The sequence below is a fragment of the Episyrphus balteatus genome, chromosome 1 (genome assembly GCF_945859705.1).
Source record: "Episyrphus balteatus chromosome 1, idEpiBalt1.1, whole genome shotgun sequence".
Taxonomy (NCBI): domain Eukaryota; kingdom Metazoa; phylum Arthropoda; class Insecta; order Diptera; family Syrphidae; genus Episyrphus; species Episyrphus balteatus.
In genome coordinates, this window is record NC_079134.1 from 40,537,866 (window position 1) to 40,562,529 (window position 24,664).

The following is a 24,664-nucleotide window of genomic DNA, read 5'->3' on the forward strand; positions in this document are numbered from 1 at the left end:
GCTAAAACAATTCCAAACACTTAACTAATTTTAATCGCCGAATTTTCTAAGTGAAAATCTTTAAGGCCGATGTTGCCTTAAAAGTGCTGCCAAGTTTCCTTAGAGGGCTATTGCGTTTAAGATGCGTTAATCAGTTTTGTGAAGAAGAAGAAACACTTATGTAAGCTACAATTTTTAATAAGGAATACAAAGATTTTGGCATAGACATGATAACTCCAAAAACATTAGCTAAAATGTTTCTACCAAAAACCAAATACAAAAAAATAAATACTAATTATTCGAAAAAGGGAAACCGCCACAATCTGTAATTTATAAAAAAAAAATTCGTTCAATGTAAAATCTAGTGCATTTACATTTTCCAATAAAATATAAAGCGTGTTTATGTGATTTGCCTGAAAATCAGTTGAAAATTCAAATTCTAAAATAAAAAAAATCCATCACTTAACCTGAAATAAAGCATAAAAATAAATCCACCTATATAGTAGAGTAACTAAAGCAAATTATTAGGGAACCCGGCCGAACAGCTCTGATTTTGACAATTTTTTTTTCAAACATAGGTAATTAAAAATACTTTAAAGTCTATAGATTAAAAATTGCCGGTGTTGCCGTATTGTTTTTTAAAATTAAAATTAATTTTTTTTTTAACAAAACCATTTTTTTGCTTAAATTTCATAAAACAAATGATAGCAAAAGATTCTCTAGGTAAGTTAAGGAAAATATATAAAAGGCAGAAAGGGACAATCTTCCATCGTTTAAGCGATAAATGCAATTTTCTAACATTCTGACCTCAAACACAAAACAAATATTTTGAAAACAACGGCAACACCTACAATATTTTAAAATACATTTTTAAAAAGCCAGAAGCTCATTCTTATCTCTTAAATTTAAATCCACTAAATTTAATCAAGAATTTTTGAAAAAATGGTCCTCAAACTCAGAATTCAAAAAAAAATGTTATTAGAAAAATTTAAAATGTCTTTTTTTCAAACTTTTTCTAATAAAATATGAATTTATTTAAAAAAAATTTTTGGCCATAAATATTATCAGTTGAATTTCGAAGCAAAAAAGGTAAAATATATCACACTTTTGAAAAAAAAAAAATGAAAAATTACTTCAATTTCAATGGTTTTTTTTTTATTAAAACTGAATTTTTGCATTGAAATAATTAATATTTTCAAAGACTGTGGTAAATAGGAACTTTAAATTTTTGCTATTTAACTTTCAACAGTAAGGGTTATTAAATGAATACAAAATAATTTTATGTTTAGATGTTGAACTTAAAAAAAAAAATAAGTTACATTTTTTTTCAATGAAATACTTTTTAATTTTTTTCATAAACCGTAATACATATTGACATTTCCTTTTATAATTTGAAATCATAATAAATGCGGCCAAAAAAATTTGAAAATAAATGCATTTTATATTACGACCAAGTTTAAAAAACGACATGTTAAAATTTTTTCAATAAATTTTTTTTTCAAAAATCTGAGTTCAATTACCATTCTTTCAAAAGCCGTTCATTCAATTAACTTAATTTTAATTTTACATATATGACTAAGCTTCTAGCTTTAAAAAAATGTATATTTGAATATTGTAGGTGTTGCCGTTGTGTTCAAATATTTTTTTTTGTGTTTGAAGTCAATTAGTTCGCTTGAACTATGGAAAATTGTCCCTCACTCCCATATATTTTTTTTCCTTGAATTTCCTAGACAATCTTTTGGCATCAATTAATTTATGAAATTTAAGAAAAATTTTTGAAAAAAATTTGTTTTTGTTCACAAAAATCTTCAATTAAATTTAAAAAATCAAAACGGCAACACCGGCAATTTTTAATCTATACTTTAAAGTATTTTTAATTACCGACGTTTGAAAAAAAAGATCATCAAAATCTAAGCTGTTCGGCCGGGTTCCCTAATAGTGCCAATTTTTGAGCTTTAGTTACTCCACTAATAAATGGAAAATGAAACAACATTTTTTTTTGCTGTAAATAAAGATAAAAAAGTATTTATTTTTATTTAAAGAAGAAAACCTGTAAAATAAAAACAGAAAATAAATTAATAAAATATTATAAATTATAATTGTTTGCTTTTTTATTGGTTTAGCTATTTAATAATTATATTAAATAGCTAAACCAATAAAAAAGCAAACCACACAAAAGACGACACAAGAAGGTTTCACATTTTCCTTTATTTTTCTGCGAATTCTCCAGATTTAACACTGTAGCCAGTGTAAAATCATATTAGTTCTCTGAAAATAAAAAAACATAGCAATCAGTATATCAAAAATGTCAAAATAAATATGTATAAATTATTTAAAAAATTTAAAAGTCAAATGAAAAAAAAAATACAAACATACCGAAAAACGGACCCTTCCTGGACGTCTTAACACTCGGATGGCCCGAGTCCTTGTTACTATGGTTGTAACTTCGGGGAAATATACCATTCCAATATTGTGCTGGATATAAAAATGAAATTTTAAACAATATTATCAAGATTCAATTCAACACAACTTACAAAGAGCTGCATGGCTGTTAACGAAGGCCTTTCTTCCGATGGTTCAGAACCTTCAATTGCCAGCATAGATGGGATATTATTTGGTGGCTTTGCAATCAAAATTATGAATTTATTAAATTATAATTAAAAATAAATATATTTTGCTTACCAAAAAATATCCCCTCCTCGAATTTAACCACATTCTTGGATTGATCCAATTCCTCGGGCCAAACTAAAAGTTAAAAAACTTATTAAACAATGGTTAAGGAATAAAATTTTAATAAACTTACATTTCTAAAAAATCCTCTTTCCATATAATTATCCATTTTTCTTGAAATTTCTTCGTTTTTTTTTTTTTGCAATTTTTTTCTCAATTTCAGATTATTTCAATCTGACGATGAAATTTTGCCTATATTTTTCGAGCTTAGGTACAACTTTTGGCAATAAGTGGCTGTGAATTATAAGACTCGAACGAAATTATGTTTTTAAAGGAAATCCCATGGATAACTTGATTCGAGGATTTAGCAAGTGCGCTTCGAGATGACTTTTTTCAACATCAAAGTCTCTAGCCCAATTTTTGATAATTGCAAATTGCAAAAGTGCAATGGTGTTGCATTAAAACTGTTAAAAATGCATTCAATGCACTTTTTTCCAAAAATGTTTAAAACAGGCGTCGAACTACGGCATACGTTCGTTAACGTTTTGACTTTTGCTCTCTCTATTTAATAAAAAGAAAATGAAAGAGACATAAAGCGTCAATACGTTAACGTACGTATGCCGTAGTTCGACCCCAGTTCAACACCAAAGTCTTTGGTTAATTTTGGACAAAAGTGCAATGGTTTTGAATTATAAGTGGTAAAAATGCATTCAATGCACTTTTTTCCAAAAATGTTCAAAACAGTTGAACACCAAAGTCTTTAGTAAATTTTGGACAAAAGTGTAATGGTGTTGCATTAAAAGTGGTATAAATGCATTCAATGCACTTTTATCCAAAAATGTTTAAAACAGTTCAACACCAAAGTCTTTGGTAAATTTTGGACAAAAGTGCAATGGTGTTGCATTAAAAGTGGTACAAATGCATTCAATGCACTTTTTTCCAAAAATGTTCAAAACAGTTGAACACCAAAGTCTTTGCTTAATTTTGGACAAAAGTGCAATGGTTTTGAATTATAAGTGGTAAAAATGCATTCAATGCACTTTTTTCCAAAAATGTTCAAAACAGTTAAACACCAAAGTCTTTAGTAAATTTTGGACAAAAGTGCAATGGTGTTGCATTAAAAGTGGTACAAATGCATTCAATGCACTTTTTTCCAAAAATGTTCAAAACAGTTGAACACCAAAGTCTTTGCTTAATTTTGGACAAAAGTGCAATGGTTTTGAATTATAAGTGGTAAAAATGCATTCAATGCACTTTTTTCCCAAAAATGTTCAAAACAGTTGAACACCAAAGTCTTTGCTAAATTTTGGACAAAAGTGCAATGGAGTTGCATTAAAAGTGTTAAAAATGCATTCAATGCACTTTTTTTCAAAAATGTTCGAAACAGTTAAACACCAAAGTCTTTAGTAAATTTTGGACAAAAGTGCAATGGTGTTGCATTAAAAGTGGTACAAATGCATTCAATGCACTTTTTTTTCCAAAAATGTTCAAAACAGTTGAACACCAAAGTCTTTGGTTGATTTTGGACAAAAGTGCAATGGTTTTGAATTATAAGTGGTAAAAATGCATTCAATGCACTTTTTTTGAAAAATGTTCAAAACAGTTGAACACCAAAAATTTCTGGTTAATTTTGTACAAAAATGCAATGGTTTTGTACCAAAAATGCATTCAATGCACTTTTTCAAAACAGTTCAACACAAAAGTCTGGTGAATTTTGGACATTTTTAGTGAAATTCGTACTTATCGTTTTGTCATACCTACAGTGAAATAATTCTTGTTTATTAATAAAAAAAAAACATGTTTTTAGTTTTAACATAATTTATTTGTTCCACTATTTTTCTTAATAGAAAGATGTACAGATGTAAGAAGTTTATAAGCGTATAAATAAAATTTTATGTAAAAAAGACACAAGAGAGAAATAAAAACTATTCAAAAAGGTCGAAGATATTTTTTGGCTTATTTAAAACTTAAAACTATTTTATGATGTAGATTATTTACATGAGCATTTTATATAGCGTTATATAAATGTAATGAAGTATATAAATATTATTCGAGTTAAATTTAGATTATAATAACAATAGAGGCTAAACAAAATAATGTTTTTAGTTTGTTTTATGTTTTTTGGTTTAGTTTTTTTTGTATAGAAAAAAAATAGTGAAACGTGAAAATCTTTTTACACATTCAAATTTACAATTATTGTTTATTTATTTTTTTTTTGTCTTATTTTTAAAATTTTTACTTTTCTAAATTATTTTGAACAAATCCTTAAAAAATATCATTTCATTTTGTTGTCGTCAAGTAAGTTATTCTTTTTTTTTTATGCTGCCTCCAAATTATTTTAACATTTTTAATAACTGGCGTTAATATGGAACGTTTCGAAAGAAAGAGGCGTTTGTTTGGAAGTTGCACTAAAGAGAATCAGATTTAGTAGGTAACTAGATAACGGCTTTAAAATACTCATGAGAGTTTACTTTACCTTCTCTTTTGGTAGTGGTAAACTAGGTACTCATGAGAAGATGATCTAGTACTCTTAATACTTGATATACTCATGCTTTTTCTACCCCCAAAACATAGAGGAAGGAATACCTAGAGACGCGAGTTCGGTTGGTTTTTCTCTTCCACCCTACAAGCTGCAATGAGAGGAAAAACTCCACAGTGCTTATATGTGGTAGTTTTCCCGTGCATTTTAAATGGCACCAACACATTCAACTGTGGAGTTGAGCTCAAAACAATTAAAAACAATTTAAGTGCTCAGTAGGAAATAAATTCATAAAAAAATAATATAATAAATTCAAAACACGAACCTTTTTTTTTTATTTCTGTACATATTTATTGAAAGGTGGGTGTCTGGAGTGAGCTATTTGAGCTATTTCAAGTTCATGTACAAACCAAAATCATGTTTAAATTCAAAATTTGTGAGGACATCTACTGGTGAAAGGAATATTATAGCTTTCACACGTATTCACAGATAGGAAAAGAAGAGAAAAATAAGAGAGATGTATACCAATTATCTGAAATTAAATTTGCGGGTGTTTTAGGCAAGGGGGGTACGAGTCGGCTCTCTAGGTATTCCTTCCTCTATGCCCCAAAAGATGAGAACTGCATCGATTTCGTTGAAAATGAGTTCTTGCGAAAGAAATTTGCCAGGGTAAAAAATGTTAGGGACTTAAAAGATATACAGGGTGTCCCACAGTCACCGCCCCAAACGAAAACCATGGATTCCTGAGGTCATTTTAAGTCGAAAAACTTAAGAGGTAATTTTCTCGTTTTCGTCCCGTTTTCGAGTTACCACGGTTTTTATGATTTTTGTTCTCTTTTCCCTTATCTAGCTTTATCTTTGCCAAACTACGTTTGATTTGAAAAATTTTTTTTACAACCAATCAAGAATTTATTACAGTTTTAGTTTGTCTCAAAACTTTTTTTTCTGCGGACAACCGTTTCTCCACAATTTTGCATCAAACACAATTTTCTTCGTTCTTTAAGTTGTTTTTTACACTTTCATATCATTTAAGTCAAAAAAACACGTTAATGAGTATTAATTTTTTGTGCTTTTTATTAAAGTCCAGTTTATTTTTATAAAAAAAAATAAGTTTTATTTCATAAAAAAGGCTACTGAAAGTAATTAAAAAAAAATAAACAAACTGAGTGAATTAAAAAAAAAATAATTTTTAAATAAAAAATTAATTTAAATGAATTAAAACTTTTTCTGAGCTATTGTGGTTAAGAAAAGAACAAATAAATAAAGCTCAGAAAAAGTTTTAATTAAAAATCATAAAAACCGTGGTAACTCGAAAACGGGACGAAAACGAGAAAATTACCTCTTAAGTTTTTCGACTTAAAATGACCTCAGGAATCCATGGTTTTCGTTTGGGGCGGTGACTGTGGGACACCCTGTATATAAATATACAAATTTTAGTTATTGTCAAGAACTTTCAATATTTGGAAAACTATAGATTGTTTCACTGTGGAGTATGTGGAACATTTTTTTTTTTATTAAACAAATTTTCATGAAAAAGCATTCGATCGACAACCACGAGATCTGATATGGGTGGCCCTCAGGCAACGAGGAGTTCCGGAAACCTATGTGCGGATAATTATGGACATGTATGATGGAGCAGTTACTAAAGTAAGATGTGCATTGTGCAGCTGGAGTCACCGAACAATTCGAAATCACAGTATCTGGAGTCTATGATAAATAACGAAGGTACTTGTGATGACGATATCAATCATCGCGTAAGCGTAGGGTGGATGAAGTGGCGTGATAGAAAAATGCCCCCTAAGCTGAAAGGAAGGCTCTACACCGCAGTTGTGTGTCCAGCACTCACATACGGTTCACAATGTTGGACAATGTACAAAAAGTATGAGAGTAAGTTAACGGCAGCTGAGATGAAGATGCTTCGCATGATAGCAGGAGTAACAAACCTTGATAGAAATAGAAGTACGAAGAATCGAGGAAGCCTTCATGTTAAAAATACCATCTCCCAAAAAATTGAACACGACCGACTCAGTTGGTATTGCCATGTTCAAAGGAGAGATCCTGAGAACACCGTCAAAAAAGCAATATCATATAACGTTTCAACACGAAATAAAAAGAAAGGTAGACCTAAAAACTCCTGGTACAAGCAAATGCAAAAACACCAGCATTCAGTTGGCCTCAGAAATGGAACAATACAAAACCGGGAGGGTTGCCGCCGATTTCTGAGGTCAACCCGGCGAACCCCACAGGCGGATCACTAGTGTGAAGCAGATACGTGGGATAGTTATGTATGATCCCCTCGACATCGAGATCATAACAGCGCCGAGCAAAGGAGGAAGAAGATTAAACAAATTTTCATGAGGCCAGTAGATAGCCATATTCCATATGAGGTTGTTTTAACATCTTGGAGACTCAAAAATGGAATCTTATTGTGATGCTATGTTCTATGTAGGCACTTTAAATTCGTAAAATAAATGTTTATATTGAGGTTAAAGTATCAATTATTTTTCTTAAACACATATTCAGTTTGAATTAAGTTAGATTAATAAACTTCAAAGAGCAAAATAAATAAGCAAATTATATAGCGATAAAATGAATTAAAAATGAAAACGGAAAATCAACTGGCTCGTTGGTCTAGGGGTATGATTTCCGCTTAGGGTGCGGGAGGTCCCGGGTTCAAATCCCGGACGAGCCCAAGAGAGATATCTTTTAGTTAGTTTTTAAAGTTTAATTTAAAAAATAAAATTTAAAAGTTGTTATTAAACTAATTGATATTTATGTAACGTTTGATTACCTATAAAATTTACAAAATAAAATTAGATGGTTAGAGCCATTAAAAAAAATATAAACAGATTCCATTTTTTGGTTATAAACCAAATTCACAAAGAAATTCATGGACCCGTTCCCAAGGATTGATTGTTTGACAAAAAAAGTTTTTATTTTTTGATAAAAAAAAGTTTAAAATCGGACTAGTATTTTTAGTCAAAAGTATTTATAGCTCAAAGTTTAAAAAGAATAACAGTTTAAAAAATGTAATAAATTTCGGATTTATTTTGTTTTTCAAACTTTTTTTAGTTAAAATTATTATTAATATTTTATAAGTAAATAATTAAACAAAAATAACACGGTGTTACAAAAATGAGGTTTCAAAATATACGCGGGCGGAGACCTATCAGGTTTTGTAGAGCTAGTCGCACTGATTACGAATCGGTATTTGAAAATCCCCTAACACCCCCAAAATCTGGAGTTACGGGCAAAAAACGGTTTTTTGGACCTTCACCCATTGAAAAAATTCTAGCTTCGACAATTTTTTACCCATTTTCGATTTTTTTACAGTTTCTGATAGAAGATAAATATACCTTTTCAACAATGTATAAAACATGTAACTCGGTTAAACCACTTATTATAAGCCGTCAAAGTTCAAAAATTCCATTTTTTTCGTCATTTGCCCAACTTCGGCATTAATTTAAAGTATATGTTTTCAAAAAAACATGCTATTTAAAAAATATATTCTAAAACTATATCTATTTCTCAATCAATCGAGGTATTTTTTATGAAAATCACTTCAAAATTGGCTTAGAAAAAAAAATTTTTCGATTTCAACCCAGATACAGAAATTCGAACTTTTAGGCATAGAACAAAAATGTTTTTTCGGCACGTAGTAGGATAACTTGGGCGCCAGGATTTGATAACAGGTTTTCGTAGAGGAGCTTAATACAAACATTTTTTCTTTGGGAGGGGGGTCTATCTATCCCCGTTTAGGTGGGAGGGGCATTTTTCTAAAAAAAAATTATCAAAATAAAAAAAAATTATTAAAAAACAACGGCAACATTTACAGTAATAAATGATCACAACAAAAACATTACTGTTAAAAAAAGAGCCAAGTTCTCCTATGTTGAAATTATGCTGGCACAAAAAGTACTGAGATGTAAAAGTGTACCAAGTTCTAAAGTTTGGGTTCAAATTCGTATCAATAAAATTTTGATTGTTCTCTTGACAATTTTTCTTAATTATCGATTTTTAAAGTTATTTCAAAAATTGCCAAGTAAACAATCAAAATTTTATTGATACGAATTTGAACCCAAACTTTAGAACTTGGTACACTTTTACATCTCAGTACTTTTTGTGCCAGCATAATTTCAACATAGGAGAACTTGGCTCTTTTTTTAACAGTAATGTTTTTGTTGTGATTTCACTACTTTTTGCAAGGTATGGCTGTAGAATATAAAATCTCTATATTTGATGAAAATTCAGTGAAAATGGGTGGTTGCCACGCCCCCTGCCTGAAATTCTCAAACTTTAAATTTTTTCCTTTGTGTAAACTACCAGCTCCACCATTCTACCAAATTTCAAGATTCTACGACAATCAGAAGTGCTCTATAATAATAATTTATGAAAATTCAGCGGAAATGGGCGGTTGCCACGCCCCCTGGCTGAAATTCTCAAATTTTAAATTTATTCCTTTGTATAAACTATTAGCTCTACTATTCTACCAAATTTCAAGATTCTACGACAATCAGAAGTGCTCTATAATAATTTATGAAAATTCAGCGGAAATGGGCGGTTGCCACGCCCCCTGGCTGAAATTCTCAAATTTTAAATTTTTTCCTTTGTATAAACTACCAGCTCTACCATTCTACCAAATTTCAAGATTCTACGACAATCAGAAGTGCTCTATAATAATTTATGAAAATTCAGCGGGAATGCCGGTTGCCACGCCCCCTGGCTGAAATTCTCAAATTTAAAATTTTTTCCTTTGTATAAACTACCAGCTCTACCATTCTACCAAATTTCAAGATTCTACGACAATCAGAAGTGCTCTATAATAATTTATGAAAATTCAGCGGAAATGGGCGGTTGCCACGCCCCCTGGCTGAAATTCTCAAATTTTAAATTTTTTCCTTTGTAAAAACTACCAGCTCTACCATTCTACCAAATTTCAAGATTCTACGACAATCAGAAGTGCTCTATAATAATTTATGAAAATTCAGCGGAAATGGGCGGTTGCCACGCCCCCTGGCTGAAATTCTCAAGTTTTAAATTTTTTCCTTTGTATTAACTACCAGCTCTACTATTCTACCAAATTTCAAGATTCTACGACATTCAGAAGTGCTCTATAATAATTTATGAAAATTCAGCGGAAATGGGCGGTTGCCACGCCCCCTGGCTGAAATTCTCAAGTTTTAAATTTTTTCCTTTGTATTAACTACCAGCTCTACTATTCTACCAAATTTCAAGATTCTACGATAATCAGAAGTGCTCTATAATATATGATGAAAATTCAGCGGAAATGGGCGGATGCCACGCCCCCTGAATTGAAAATCTCAAATTTTCGATTTTTTCCTTTGTATACACCACAAGTCCTATCACCGTGTAAAATTTCAAGTTTCTACGATATCGGGAAGTTCTCCATAATTTTGATGATCTGTCAGTGAGTCAGTGAGTCAGTGAGTCAGTGAGTCAGTTACGGTTTTTGCGATTTTTGAAGCCCTATATCTCAGAAACTACTCATCGTAGGAGGCTGAAATTTTGTGAGGAGTTTGGTTTTTACGAGCTCAACAAATGTAGTGAGTTTGAAATTTCTAGCATCTTTGGTGTGGAAGTTAGAGGGGGGTCGAAAATGGCCTGAGTTGTTTCCTGTAAATAAGGGTGTAGTGCCAAAGTTGCTAGAGAACTTGGCTGGGCACTACCGTGCCCCTTGATACCATTTCCGAAAGGAAAAATTGTACATTTGATTTTAATTCTTAAATCAATATAATATAACCAATAGTTTTTGAAATAATCGATTTCAAAGTTAAACAAAGGCGAAAAAAAAATTTTTAAAACTCATTTTATACTATTTTTGTCCAGACTGTGAATTTTAGTAAAAAAAAATTACTCACACAGAAAACTGCCTCAATTGATTCCTTAAAGAACAGTGAAAACTATATGTTTCTATGTCTTCTAGTTTTTGAGAAAATTGAAAAATTATTTTATCAGATTTGTCGTTTTTCAAAATATTTTTTGTTTTTATTTTTCAATTTTCTCATATCGAAAATGGGTAAAAAATTGTCGAAGCTAGAATTTTTTCAATGGGTGAAGGTCCAAAAAAAAACCGTTTTTTGCGGTAACTCCAGATTTTGGGGGTGTTAGGGGGTTTTCAAATACCGTTTCGTATTCAGTGCGATTAGCTCTACAAAACCCGATAGGTCTCCGCCCGCGTATATTTTGAGTGTTACACCGTGTAATTAAATACATTTTGCAAAAAATTAGCTCACACCCCATTCAAGTCAACGTCGCCAGGTATTTTAATTTTAATGGAGGCTTTATATATTAATTAATATTAACAAAATGCAATGCAATATACATTCATTCTAATCATAATCTAAGAATAAGTACTCATTGGTTATTGTTTGAACTAAACTTTAAAAAAAAAAAAAAAATTATAAATCTTGGGCTCGTCCGGGATTTGAACCCGGGACCTCCCGCACCCTAAGCGGAAATCATACCCCTAGACCAACGAGCCAGTTGAAAACCCTTTTTTTTTCAGATTTTTTAAAATATTTTTTCACTTAACTGAGTACGTTGGATCTTATTTATAACGAAGTATGATATACCTAGACTTCATTTTTATTTCATAAAAATAAAATTGTGTAACTCAAACATTTCCTTATCGTAGGAAAAATATTTTGTGTGTCTACCTCTAATATTAAATAATTATGACTTACTTGAGCATTGTTTTCTTTTGTAAACACAGTTGGCTTGATCTATCTGGTCTGTTTTTAATGTTTGTAATTAACGAACAAATTTTGAAAAAAATGTTGGCTTTAGAAATGAATTAACACGATGAAGACAATATGTTCAAAAATGAGACTTCGAATGTAATACATATCCTCCGATTTCTACAAAAAAAATCATGGGGCAATTTGCCATTAACAAAATGCCTAGAGATTAATTTATTTAAATATAAAATTTAAAAAAAAACCAAGACTTAAATAAAAACCTTAATATTTTGATTAATTTTTCGAAAACCTTTTTTTTTGCGAAAAGATACCTCGATAAGACCTATCGATTTTACTGTTTTCAAGTTAAGTATTTTCTAAAAAAAAAAACACCTTGAAATAAAAGACTCAAGTAGGAAAAGTGAAAAATCTTAAATCTATTTATATTTTATCAACCAAAATTTTGCAGGTTATAATTGAAATATTCCTGCTTACAATTATTACATCTTAAAACAATACACATTATTTAGGCCCAATTTATTCACTTTAAATTAGATTTAAAGTCATCAAATAAAAAATCTTCAAAATCCCATACAAATCTTTAAATTTTCTGTTTTTAATGGCGACTTTAAATTGAATGGAGAGTCAATAAATTGGGACTAAGTTCAATTAATTTCATGCAAAAATAGAAATGTGTCACTAGACGCTGATAATAAAATCTGTTCTCTTGGATGGAAAGCCACATCATTTACATTGCTGTTGTGACCGGGTAGGTCGTATATAATTTCACCACTATCCGAATCCCAAACAAAGACATCACGCTCTGATGTGCCAGCTGATATCTATTCGAAAAAAGGTTAAATTTTAGTTTAAAATCAAAATATAGGTTCAAAAATTAATCTTACCATAGATCCATCATGTGACCATTTACATCGCAAAAGATTATCAACTCCATCGTGACTGGATCTAAAGCAACGAATTTCTCTATTCAGATCTGTATAAGGACCAACATCCCAAACACGAAGTGTATTGTCTTTCGAGTGAGAAAGCAAATAACCTCCACAAGGTGACAAAGAGACTCCAGTTATCTTATCTGTGTGTTCAAACAACACATTTAGAAGCTTCTTTTGTCGAAGATCCCAAATTTCTATATTACCATCACATCCTCCAGAGAAAACATATTCACCGGTTTCACTGAAGGAACATGCAGTCACGAGTTTACTTTTTTCACTCTCAATGGTTAGTGTACTCTTATGTTCACGAGTATCCCAAATTCGAATTGTACCATCATCTGATCCTGAACATAGCAAAGGATATCCTATTTTGTTTCCTTGCATGCAATTGACACTACCCTTGTGTCCTTGTAATGTCGATTTCCGAGTGCCTCCAAATGTATCCCATATTCCTAAGGTTCCATCACTGGAGCAGGAGTAAACATCGAACCCATCGCGGGAGAAATGTGTTTCCATGACTGCATCTGTGTGTCCTTCCATTACCATCATTTTTGAAAATGTTCCATAAATATCACAAATATCTGAAGAAATCAAACAAAATTCTTGATAAAAAGAATTTTTAAATTAAAGAGAGTTAAACTTACGAATTAGTCCTTCGCGATTTGATGATAAAATATATTTTCCTGATGGATGAAACTCACAGGATATAACTTCACTTTTGTGATTTTCAATACGAACCATTGGAGCTTTAAGAGTTGAAATCGCTGGTTCCCCGAAAGGATTAAAATGTGTACGTTTTTGGGTTTGCATTCTGATTTTACTTTGTACTTGTCCGTTGGGCGCCATTTTTGTGTTTATTTTTTAATATTTTTATTTTCTCTCAAAGTCTTACAATTTTTGAAATGCTGTTGACGTGAACAATTACACTTGATGATTGGATAAGTTTTACTCTTCTTCTTCGGTTTTTATATTTATAAAAATTCATTATTTGAATTTATTTACCTGCGACTGTGATGGTAGAAAAATAATGCATTTCACTTTTATGATACGTGCTTAGATGAGAAGTATATTGCTAATTACCTAAAACATTTTACCTACTTACTTATGTTGTGTATTTGCTGCATTGGAAGGATAATTATATTTTAGTTAAGGTGTTGATTTATATCGAAGGATATTTATATTGCAGTTCATTGTTAGAAACGTTGAGGTAAAGAAAATATGGCGGCAAATGTGTTTTAATTTTTTAAACGAATATAATACTATGCAACTTTTCAGTATATGTAGGTATACATTTCTATATAATGATAGGAAGATGGTAATTGCTTTTCACAACCACTTTTAAAGAGTGGAATATTCCATTTTTGGTTTCGATTTTAAAAGGGAATGCAAAAATATAAATCCATAAGAAATTAAAAAGTTAGAAAATCAACTACCAAAACACAAGATGAGAAACTTGAAAGAAAGAATAAGAAGAAGTTTTGTTTAAATAATACTTTTTTACGGAAGTTTTGCCTTGTTAGTGAGGAAAATTGGACAAGAAAGAATAGACCCATTTATTACGTTTGAAGAAGACTCTTTACTAAGACTTTAAGACTCTTCCATACAAAAATTGTGAACTACGAGTTATATATGTATGAAATATGAATGCATATTAGTGCGGTTCTTATCCGTCGGACATGAATAGATTGCCGCTATCCGGTCGGAAATGTCGAAAAACTATTTTCCAGTTCTGTTTAGGTTTTTATTTGATTTCTTTTCTTTCCCGGATTAAACTTGAAATTTTCATGTCAGACATTATATATCATTTGATTTTTTAGGGGTAATCTTATATGGGGTATTCCCTTTTACTCGCGGATTGTTACGGGAGAATAAGCAGTTGAAATAAAAATCCGCAAAAAATAGAGAATTGTTTTTTTTTTTTTTGCTATTTCGGAAAAAAAAACGATATTAGGACCACCTTAATGTTTTGTTTATGGCCCTTATTGCGAGTGTCGTTCAACTTTCGAAAAGTCTATCGAATCGATGAATATCTATCTGTTTTGCTATTGTGTATCTGTTTTGAAAAAAATATTTGCTCAGTTTTGTGTTGCCATTTAGGACTCGAAGCCTTAATCTATTGAGTGTTGAAAAGTGAGGAAGATGTTATAGGCTATACTGCCCATAATCTCGTAAAGGCCCTATAACTACTTACTTACTTCTGAGTTATAGAGGGAAACACTAAATCTAATATTGCAATTTGCATGTAAAAACGAAAAAAATCAATTCAAAAAAATCAAAATCGAAAATTTTTTAGTTAGGGCATTTACGAAATTATGAGCAGTATAGCAAGGATTCACCAGGAGCTTCAGTTACGTTTGGTCAAATTTGTTTCCCTGAATAAAATCGAAACTAAATTCATATTTCCTTGATTTTATTGTTTTATTATATTTGATAATTTTTTATACAAAACTAAAGAACATTCGCTCGCTTTGCAGAGCGTTTTTCTAAAAAAAAACATGTTTTTAAAAAATACAAAGTGCATGCAAAAAGAATAACGTCGATTGGACTTTGGACTTCCCAATAAATTGTTATGAGCGTACAAACTAACATTAAAGTTCTATATACATATATAGAGAAGAAGAAGATGTGAAACGTTCAGTCGAACAATGGGCCGCCAGAGCCAGAGTGGCGTAATTGATTTTTGAACATTTTCTTCGAACGGCTTAGACTTATATTAGGGGTGTTTTTTTTATTACGACCGGGCTAAACTGGACAAAATCAGACCCAGTCGAAGCCAAGCCATTTACATTAATGCAACAACATCCATCCTCTCGGCTAAGCTAAGCCTTTGTAGGGCTTTATAGGACACCTGGGGTGTCATTCCGTCATTTTTAAAATTATAATCAAAAACGATAATCGTTTTACAGTTTGAGAATCTTCAAAAATTTTTGAAATCATGCCTGATTCAATACATCCTAAAATATATAAAAGTTTTCTCATTCTTAGAAGTCGTGTCAGTCTAGGTGACTCGTGACTGAATGGTTGCCTTCTACTCCGGTGACCTAGGCCCGTATCGCGATTGTTTTTCTAATTTTTGAAATTTATCATTTCAAGTCCTAACTAACTAATATTGCTTGCGAAATTTTAAAGATACCTTTAATGTTCCTATACATAATTCTTCATGTACGGTTGCCAGATATATTTTGACGAAACTAGTAATCGAGATGCAAAATCCCGGACTTTCCCGGACAAATAAAGACAAAAAAAAGAGTACAAAACTAGGACAAAAAAAATGCATAATTTTATAAAAAAAAAAACCGAACAATCCTAATAAAATTTAACTAAAAATCACATTTTTAGTATTATAATAACCATTCGAGCTATAATACTACAAAAGTTGTAATGCAATTCCAGTTAAAAAAATTTTAAAATTCCATTGAAAACCAATTGCGCAAAATTTTGAACGATTTAGTTAAATGCAAATAGAATTTTTAGTAAGTTACTAAGTTAAGAAATGGTCTTTTTGACTTAGCAACTTAATTAAGTGGCTTTAGATTTTCCTTAATCGTTTAAAATTTTGTTATATTCTATATTTTTGAGTTTTGATTATATTGGAACAGAATACAAAACAGAATTGAGCAGATAATAAACCAAAATAAAAACGCCTCGCTTTTAATGAACTCGATTCGTTTTTTTGAATAATAAGGGCCAATTTTTCAATAGTCAGATAAACCTCAGTTAGAGCGTATTCCTAGGAATAAAAGTTTTTTTAATATTGACATATATTCCTATGATGGTCTAACTGACAATTGAAAAATCAGGGCTAAATGAATTTAGATTAGCATACAAGTACTGAGCTACTTAAAGGCTAGAAAAAGAGTAAAATCCCGGACAATTGATAGAAACTATCCCGGACGTCCCCCACACAGCCAAAAAAGAGTACATGTCCGGGAAAACCCGGACGCATGGCAACCCTATCTTCATGGGATATTCTTTGAAGTTCTTTATAGCGCAGTGAAAAATTCTCTATAAACATACTCTTACTAGCTAAAGATGTTGAGAAATGTTTGCCACTAGGAATCAGGGAAAAAGTCATAAAAAGCTTCTTAACCAACTTACAATTTTGTTCTATAAATAACCTTCTTTATATATAACGATTTTTGAACTTTCACCACTTATAAACATACAAAAAATAATTATACTAAAATAGGACTGACTTAATTTTTTTAAATTAAGAATTAAGACTTTGATCGAATTGTATACTCGAATTGTATATCCGAGGTTAAACCCTTATTTGCCTGGGCTAATAGTATTTTCTTACTATCAACATATTCTGTTTATTTTTTTGGGTCCTTGAAAGGAAAGCTGACAAAATATTGTTTGTTAGCCATACAAATATGTCTTTTCGTTCCAAAACATTTGTAAAATCCTTCAAAAGATCAATTTAATTTTCCTGGGGCTCAATTATTTAAATTTTTTCAGGAGCCAAATAATGGAACCGGGCCCCACCAATTGTGCGGCTAGCCCAAAATGCATATATGTCAAAAAGGCCCATAATGTGTATCTCTTGTGTTCTCGCTGATTCAACTCGGCCCTGGGGCATAGCCCCTGCTACTCTAATGATAAGTTCGTCAGTTAATCATAACACGGCTACTTCAGTTGCCTGAACAAAATTGTCCGAACGAAATAAAAGCCTACAAACAACTTTTCTTAAAAGAAATCTTGTATATTTTATTTCAAATTAAAAACAAAAAAATATACAATCATAATATTTTTATTTTATTGATTAAATCATTTAAAAGTAATAAAAATTATAAAGACACTTTTTGATTCTCATCATTTTCATTACATATTATTTTAAAAAAATAAAACAATAAAGACTATAAAACTTATTTATTTGAATTGTAATATTTTAAAAATAAAAATAGATAAAGGAAAACAATTAAATTATACAATATATTGTTTTAAACAACTATTTGTACAATTATGAAGGCAAGTTCTACTAAATAAAAGAAAGTCTTTTTTTTGTTATTTTATATTTTAAGATTAACAGAGAAATTATAAATAAATACATATTTGTTTTTTTTTTTTCAATAACAATAATCATATTTTTTTCTCATCGTTAAATTTACATAACTACATATATGTTTTTCATTTTAAAAATTAGGTACTTATTTTTTAATATTAAATTATTTGATTTAATGAATTGTTTTTTTTTTTTCTTGTAAATGCATTTCTAATTTTTTTTTTTTTTATTAATTTTATTTTTATGAGCTACATTTATAATGTTGTTGTTTTTTTTTTAAATTTTAGTTTAATATGCTTGTGAATTTAGAGTAATATATTTTTTATAAATCTAGAAAAATGTATATATCCTATGTTATAATGATGAATTCATGTAAAGTTTTTTTTTATTTTTTTTTTTGTATGCAATGAATGAGGAGCGAAAATGTAATGTTTTAGTTAATATCATGATTTTAATGCGTTTTTTAGTGAAAATTTATTGCAAACATATTTAAGAAATATTGTAATATTAGCAAGTCATGTTTTACAATTAAATATGTCTGCAATCGTTTGATGTGTGCTTCTGAAGTTATATTATGTATGTTTTTTTTTTTAATTTTTTCTACAGCGCCTATAAAAAAGGACAATGTATGCAAACAAAATTGATTAATAAAGTAATGGTTAACAAAAATTAAGAAAATGTTTTTTTTTTTAATTTCTTACCGTTTAAATACTATTTTAGTTCTTTTCTAAAATAAGTGAAAACATTTGTGTATGTTAAAAGAAAAATATTTATTTTAACATCAAACTCATTGAAATTTAAGTCATTGAGATGTGTTGAGTGTTATTTTATTTAGTTCGATTAAAAAAGGATGTACATAAATAATCTTAACAATCATTTTGTCCAATTGTTTTAAGGAGTTGAAAATATAATATAAATTTGTATATTAAATAAATAATAAATAAAATTGTGGCACAAAATTCCAATAAAGTTGCAAGGCCTATAGCCTAACAACGCTCAACCATTCTTGTTTGCGTGTAGGCCTACAATTTACTAGGGGTGTGCTAAAGAGTGATTTTTAAATAGAAGTGATAGCAGTGAGCATCGTATAAAAAGTACAGCTTTAAATAGCTGCTATTTAATCACTCTTAAAATAACAGTTAACGCCGCAAATTATTCTTTAAATTTCTACCTGATTTGAAATATGATTAAAAATATGAAATACAAAATAAATAAAAGGAAAGTGACCATTTTCGAATTTTTATAATAAGAAATAACTCTTTGAATGCCTGACGCAATTGTATTTAAAATTGAACTTCTCTGTTTCGTCATCATCATGGTAATCTTTTCTCTGCATTTCTTTTTCAAAGTAAATTAAATCATTAGATATGAAAAAAAAAATGCTCACAAAACAGCTGTGAAATTTTTAAATAGCCGAGAATATTTTCTGAGCAGAAAAGTGAAGTAACAAATAACAGAGAGCATTTTTGCTTAAAAAAGCAGTGAAATCCTTAAGAGTATCGAACATGTTTGATGTTCTCACTGTTCACTTGATCGCTTCATATTCATCATTGTATATTAAATAGAACACAGCAAATTCGATTGGGTTGGATTTTTTAAGGCTGAGAACTGAGCGTTGAGCAGCTATTTTAAAGAACAATCGCAAATGTTCAAATCGAATCCTAACGCCTAAGCTTTTTCTGTCAATTCCTCACAAGAGGCAGTTACCAATAGACCATCGCACTAACCATTACGCTCCAGTATACTACATTTATTAATAATTACTGCAATTAATAATAGACTTGAATTTCAATAACCGTCACAGTAAGAGAATGTTCTAAAATTATTTTACTTTTTTTTAAGAAAAAAAAATGTTCCACATACGCCGTAGTGACCGTTTAAATTATATTAGTTTGCTCTTATAACCAAAATGTAAGAAAAACCATATTTTAAGTTCATTTTGTTAAAAAAAAATTTCTGTAGTTTTTTTTTTTCATTTGCATAGGGTTGCCATAATTGTAGGCCTATATTCCTTTAATTAATTTATTAATTTTTGTTTCAATATTTAAGCTTTTGTTTAGCACTTTTACTTGATCAGACTACAAAGATATGGCAAAATTACTCATGTAACAATTTTTCCTTTAAAAGCGGGCTGCCACAAAGAAGTTCCCATTTTAAAAGTGGCAATCCTACTTTTTTCAATTTTAGTATCAACTTATCATTGATTTTACACCAGTTTTAACCTATAACTTTATTAGCTTAGTAACTGGACGGTTTCCATTACGTATTGAAAATATTTTTGAAATCTTCAATTTGAACAACCTGATTTAAAATTATATTTACTAAAAAACTACAATTTTAAACCCTTTATTTCCTTATATTGTATAAAATTTGGACAAAATTACATGCATAAAAAAAAGAAACCATTTCTGGAAAAAACAATGTACCAACATTATGTATACCTGTGTTACAATAAAAAATTTCAATTTTAAACTTATAATAATATTGCAACCTTAAAAAATATCGCAATAATTTATTTTATAAAAAAAAAAAACAGATCTTAAAAACAAAATTTAAATATCTAATTTTGAAATATTATAAATTTACCAGTCATTTTTCATTTTTGATTCAAAATAATTTTAGCCACATAATAAATATTGCACAAATAAACTAATTCAACTTTTGAAATATAAAAAAAATAACAAAATGTTAAATTATTGTATTTTATACTTTCATTGTCCATTTTATAAAGCACCATTCCACATTAATTTATAATTAAAAACTATGTTTTTTTTTATGTATGTATGTAATGTATTGTATTGTATTTTTTTTTTACATTTAAGTAATCATATTTAAAATTGTTAATTTTGAGATTTTTCATTTTATAAATCTATAAAATGTCTAAATAAATATAAAAACAAAATTAAAATTATATTCTTAAAGTTAAAACTAATTAAAAAAAATTAAAAATACTTTTTCTAATATGTATACATTTTTGCTACACAACAACAATACGAAATGAATTGTTTATTTGTTTTTGTTAAGACAGATAGTTTTAAAATATATTTTCTTTTGTTTGCATAATATTTAACTATATCGGTTCTTTATATTTTTTCGCTTTCTTTTTCTTGTATATTATCTTTCTCATTCGATTTTCTTATTTTTCATATTTTTTTGCTTAGCAAAAAAGTGCACTTTTTTATACTGTTTCTACGGTTATTTTATTTCTATTTCCAGTTTGATATTAAAAAAAAACACAAAATGTTTTTTTTTTTTTAAGTTCGACACATTTTGTGTGTGATAATTATATTCCGTTGATTATGAGATTTCATTAATTTTAGAGTCATGTAAAATTTCGAAAAAAAAAAACAATAATTATAATTAAATAACAATTTTAAAGACTTTCAAATATGTAATTGGGAATCAAACGAGGAATGTTTCAATTACATGGGCAATAGCGCAATATTTTATGTTATTTTGTATCCTGAAATACATTGAACATAAAATCAATGCTAAAAAATTGCACAATCCATTATAAGCCCCTAAAATAAAACATAATGGGGAAAACCAGGTTCTCTGTTTTGTTCAAATAAAATTCACTGAGAATCCTTAATTGCCTAAAAATATGTATTTTTTTTTTTTGCTTAAATTAATACATACATTGTATCAGCAAATTTTTTGTTAACTTTTTTTCATCACGAAATTGGTATCTTGTTTTTTTTTTCTGAAACCAATTTAAAACAGAAATGCTAATCTTTAAAAAAATCTTATTATAAGATTGAAACATTCCCACACTTTTTATTCTAATTGTATTAAATTAAATATGAATTATGAAATGTGCTCTTAAATACATACGACCAACGCTTGGCGTTTTCAACATGAAAATTGGCTTTGCTCTTTCATAATGGGAAAGACACAAAATAAATTTTCTTTTTGTATGGCCAGGCCAATACATTTGGTTACTGATAAAATATGAGCACATATCAGTTTTACTACTACTCCAACTTCCTTTAAGTTTCTTGGTGAAATATTTATCGGTTCCATAAAATTTGCATACAAAACCCATCCTCTAGGTCGAAATTTAAAAATTTGAATTAACAATATATTTTCAGATAAAAAGAATTTTTTTTTATTAAGAGTTGACCAAACCTTTGATTCATAACTTGTGTTTTCTGCCTATGGAGATTCCTTCCCAAACCATGATAGAATACACCCAGATTTTATTAATATTATGTACTTACTCTTGCAGTTGAAAACACTTTTATGTTAGTTTACTTGTAGATTGGCTCTATATATATTTTAAAGAGATTTTGTTGATGTTCTTAAAAGAAAATTTTTTTTTGTTATTTGACTTTTTTGAGAAAAACTAAAAATGCAGTTTTATTGCAATTGCTTTGAATATTATGTATGCAATGTTTAATCAAAATCGTTAGAGCGGTTTTAGAGATATTTAGTATAAATTGAAAAATTTGTATGGGAGGTACACTTTCTACGTGAGATAAAAAAAAAAAAAAACAACTTTCAGAATTCCATAAAAATCATCTGTACCAAATTTGAAGGAAAACCATCAACCCGTTTAGGCTGTTGAAATGTGTACAGATGGACGGAATTGGAATTCTCCATCATCGTAATGTTGGTTATGATTAAAACCTCGAATTTTTTTTCGACACGAAACCAATACTTGCCCTATAGATACGGTGACCATATTTCTGGAAGCGAAACCCGGGACAGATAAAAAAATTCGTTGGATCGTTTTGAAAATATTGATTTTTCAAAAAAAATTAAATTTTTTTAAGGTCCAATTTATTCACACTCCATTAAATTTAAAGTCGCCATTAAAAAAGTTAAATTTTAAAATTTGTATGCGATTTGACAGTTTTATAATTTTTAATGGAGCCTTTAAAAATAATGGAGAGTGAATAAATTGGGCCTAAATGAGTTTTCATAATTTTTCCTTATTTTGTTATCAAGATTTCCTAAACGATTTTATGGGAAGCGTTTTTGTTGAAATCATTTAAGTCGTTTACGAAGTCAGAGATCAAGAAAATGGTTTTATAGTAATGTCTGTTAATAACTTCTAAAAAAAAATATTTTTTTAATCAAAATCGGGAGAGCTCTTTTTTTAACATTTTAATTTTATTTTAAATGATTTTGAAATTTTATGATCTTTAACACAACTTTTAACATGTCTTTAAAAGTTTTGAAACTTATCTGGGTTCTTTACTCTTCCATATGTTGATCTTTATTCGAAAACATTTTACCTAGTGTAGCAACCTGACCAACAGAAGCTGGAACTTAATAATTGACGAACATTTACAAAAAACTAAAGCCTACTCTACATATATAAAACCAGCACAAAATTTTAATTTTCGTTGCACAGTACGCAGCTTAGGTAACGAAATTCTTACCTGTGCTAGAATATATGGAGATTTTTCAATCGTTTGTCACTCACATTTATTTGTCCAGGCAAGTTTTTTAACTTTGGAGACTTAGAAACATTTTCGTTTTGCTTCAGCTGCGTACTAGGCTTAATGCTTTATCCGAAAAATTAGAATAATTTTAATTTCCAACCACTGTATTCTTGTTTTCCGTACAAAGTATTTAAAATATTGAATACAAAAATCAGAGAATATCCAAATACGGGACAATCACGGGACAAATTACAAAATACGGGACACTTATACGTCCCGGGTTTCTTAAATAAAAACCCGGGGCAAGCTGTAGAAATACGGGACAGTCCCGGGTAAACCGGGACGGATGGTCACCGTACCTATAGAGCAAGTAAAAATCTTAAATAAACAAAAAAAAGTATGCAATTTGATTTCTTTAACTAAGATTAAGAGCCGTTTGAAAAAAATTATGTTTTTTTGGAAAAATGTGGCTATTACTAATCGAACATTTAATTTTACAAAAACAAAAAAAAAAATCAATTTTTATTTTAAATCTGAAAATAATTGTTTTCAAATTTTAATTTTAGGTTTATACTTAAACTATAAACATAAATGCTTTTGAACCAACAATTTCGGTAAAATTGAACAAAGTGAAAATCATATTTAAAAAAAAACCGTTCTATGGCAGATAAGGTTTTATAGATAATCCTTGTTTAAAAACTAATATTTGAATTTATTTAACAACAAATCGTTGGAGCTATTTTTGAGAAAATTAAACTTTTCCAAAATTGAATCATTTATTTGCAAAACATGATAAGTCCATGATTTTAAATTTTTCAGGAGAAGAAAAAAGCGTTCTATTTTCTTTTGATATGCGTAGAAAAATTTATAAAAAATATATTCTGTAGAACTCTTGCCTAGCTACAAAATACCGTTTCGTTTTTAATTTTTGGAGCGATAGCTCAAAAGATAAAAAATAAAAACGCTTTTGGACTTATCATACTTTGAAAATAAACGGATGTGAAATTAGTTTTTAAATGGATATGCAATTTTGCTTTTAGCCCCAGTCTATCAAACAATTGTATTTGAGAATAAAATACAATGTCCGGACTGCTAATTTAACTTTAAAGTAGCTTTAAACTTAAGATTTTCAGCCATTAATCTAATATACCATTTACACAAAAAGAAGCTGTTGTTTATTTTCAAAAGATGATAAGTCCGGGACTTATTCTGTTTTTGATACCTACTAAAAAAATATTTCGCGTAGCTGTAAAATCGGATATAGATGGAGTAGATAGTTGATATTTTAAAGACAGACGTGGTTATCCCTGGAGTACAAATTTAGTCAAAAAAACGAATTTTGAAAAAAAGTGGACTTATCATGTTTTGCAAATAAATGATTCAATTGGTATGTACATTTATATGATCGTTATTTTTAGTAAAAATAAATAATTCCAAAACCAGCCTGGAGAGTCTCCAAAAAACTCTACAATAGACTTGCAAGATTCACA

The 24,664-nt window shown here is 29.2% G+C and overlaps 1 protein-coding gene and 2 non-coding genes across 3 annotated transcripts; 1 reads left to right on the plus strand and 2 right to left on the minus strand.

Annotated features, from left to right (window-relative positions):
• The first annotated feature begins 7,748 nt into the window (after positions 1 to 7,748).
• On the plus strand, positions 7,749 to 7,820 carry Trnap-agg (transfer RNA proline (anticodon AGG)). Its single transcript has one exon. It is a non-coding gene; the product is annotated as a tRNA-Pro (tRNA).
• A 3,738-nt stretch (positions 7,821 to 11,558) lies between these two features.
• On the minus strand, positions 11,559 to 11,630 carry Trnap-agg (transfer RNA proline (anticodon AGG)). Its single transcript has one exon. It is a non-coding gene; the product is annotated as a tRNA-Pro (tRNA).
• Positions 11,631 to 12,459: 829 nt separating this feature from the next.
• Positions 12,460 to 13,677, minus strand: LOC129906713 (U5 small nuclear ribonucleoprotein 40 kDa protein-like). Its single transcript, XM_055982598.1, has 3 exons — positions 13,424 to 13,677; positions 12,732 to 13,360; positions 12,460 to 12,668 (listed from the first exon to the last, which is right to left on the minus strand). The coding sequence occupies exons 1-3, from the start codon at positions 13,623 to 13,625 to the stop codon at positions 12,492 to 12,494; spliced, it is 1,008 nt and encodes a 335-aa protein (XP_055838573.1). The 5' UTR covers positions 13,626 to 13,677; the 3' UTR covers positions 12,460 to 12,491.
• Positions 13,678 to 24,664: the final 10,987 nt, after the last annotated feature.

Bases quoted from the DNA above. Each gene is read 5' to 3' on its own strand.
- LOC129906713 (XM_055982598.1), bottom strand. From the start codon at position 13,625: ATGGCGCCCAACGGACAAGTACAAAGTAAAATCAGAATGCAAACCCAA. The intron at 13,361-13,423 runs GTAAGTTTAACT...TGATTTCTTCAG, and splicing joins AAATCGCGAAGGACTAATTC to ATATTTGTGATATTTATGGA. The intron at 12,669-12,731 runs GTAAGATTAATT...TTTTTCGAATAG, and splicing joins GGTCACATGATGGATCTATG to ATATCAGCTGGCACATCAGA.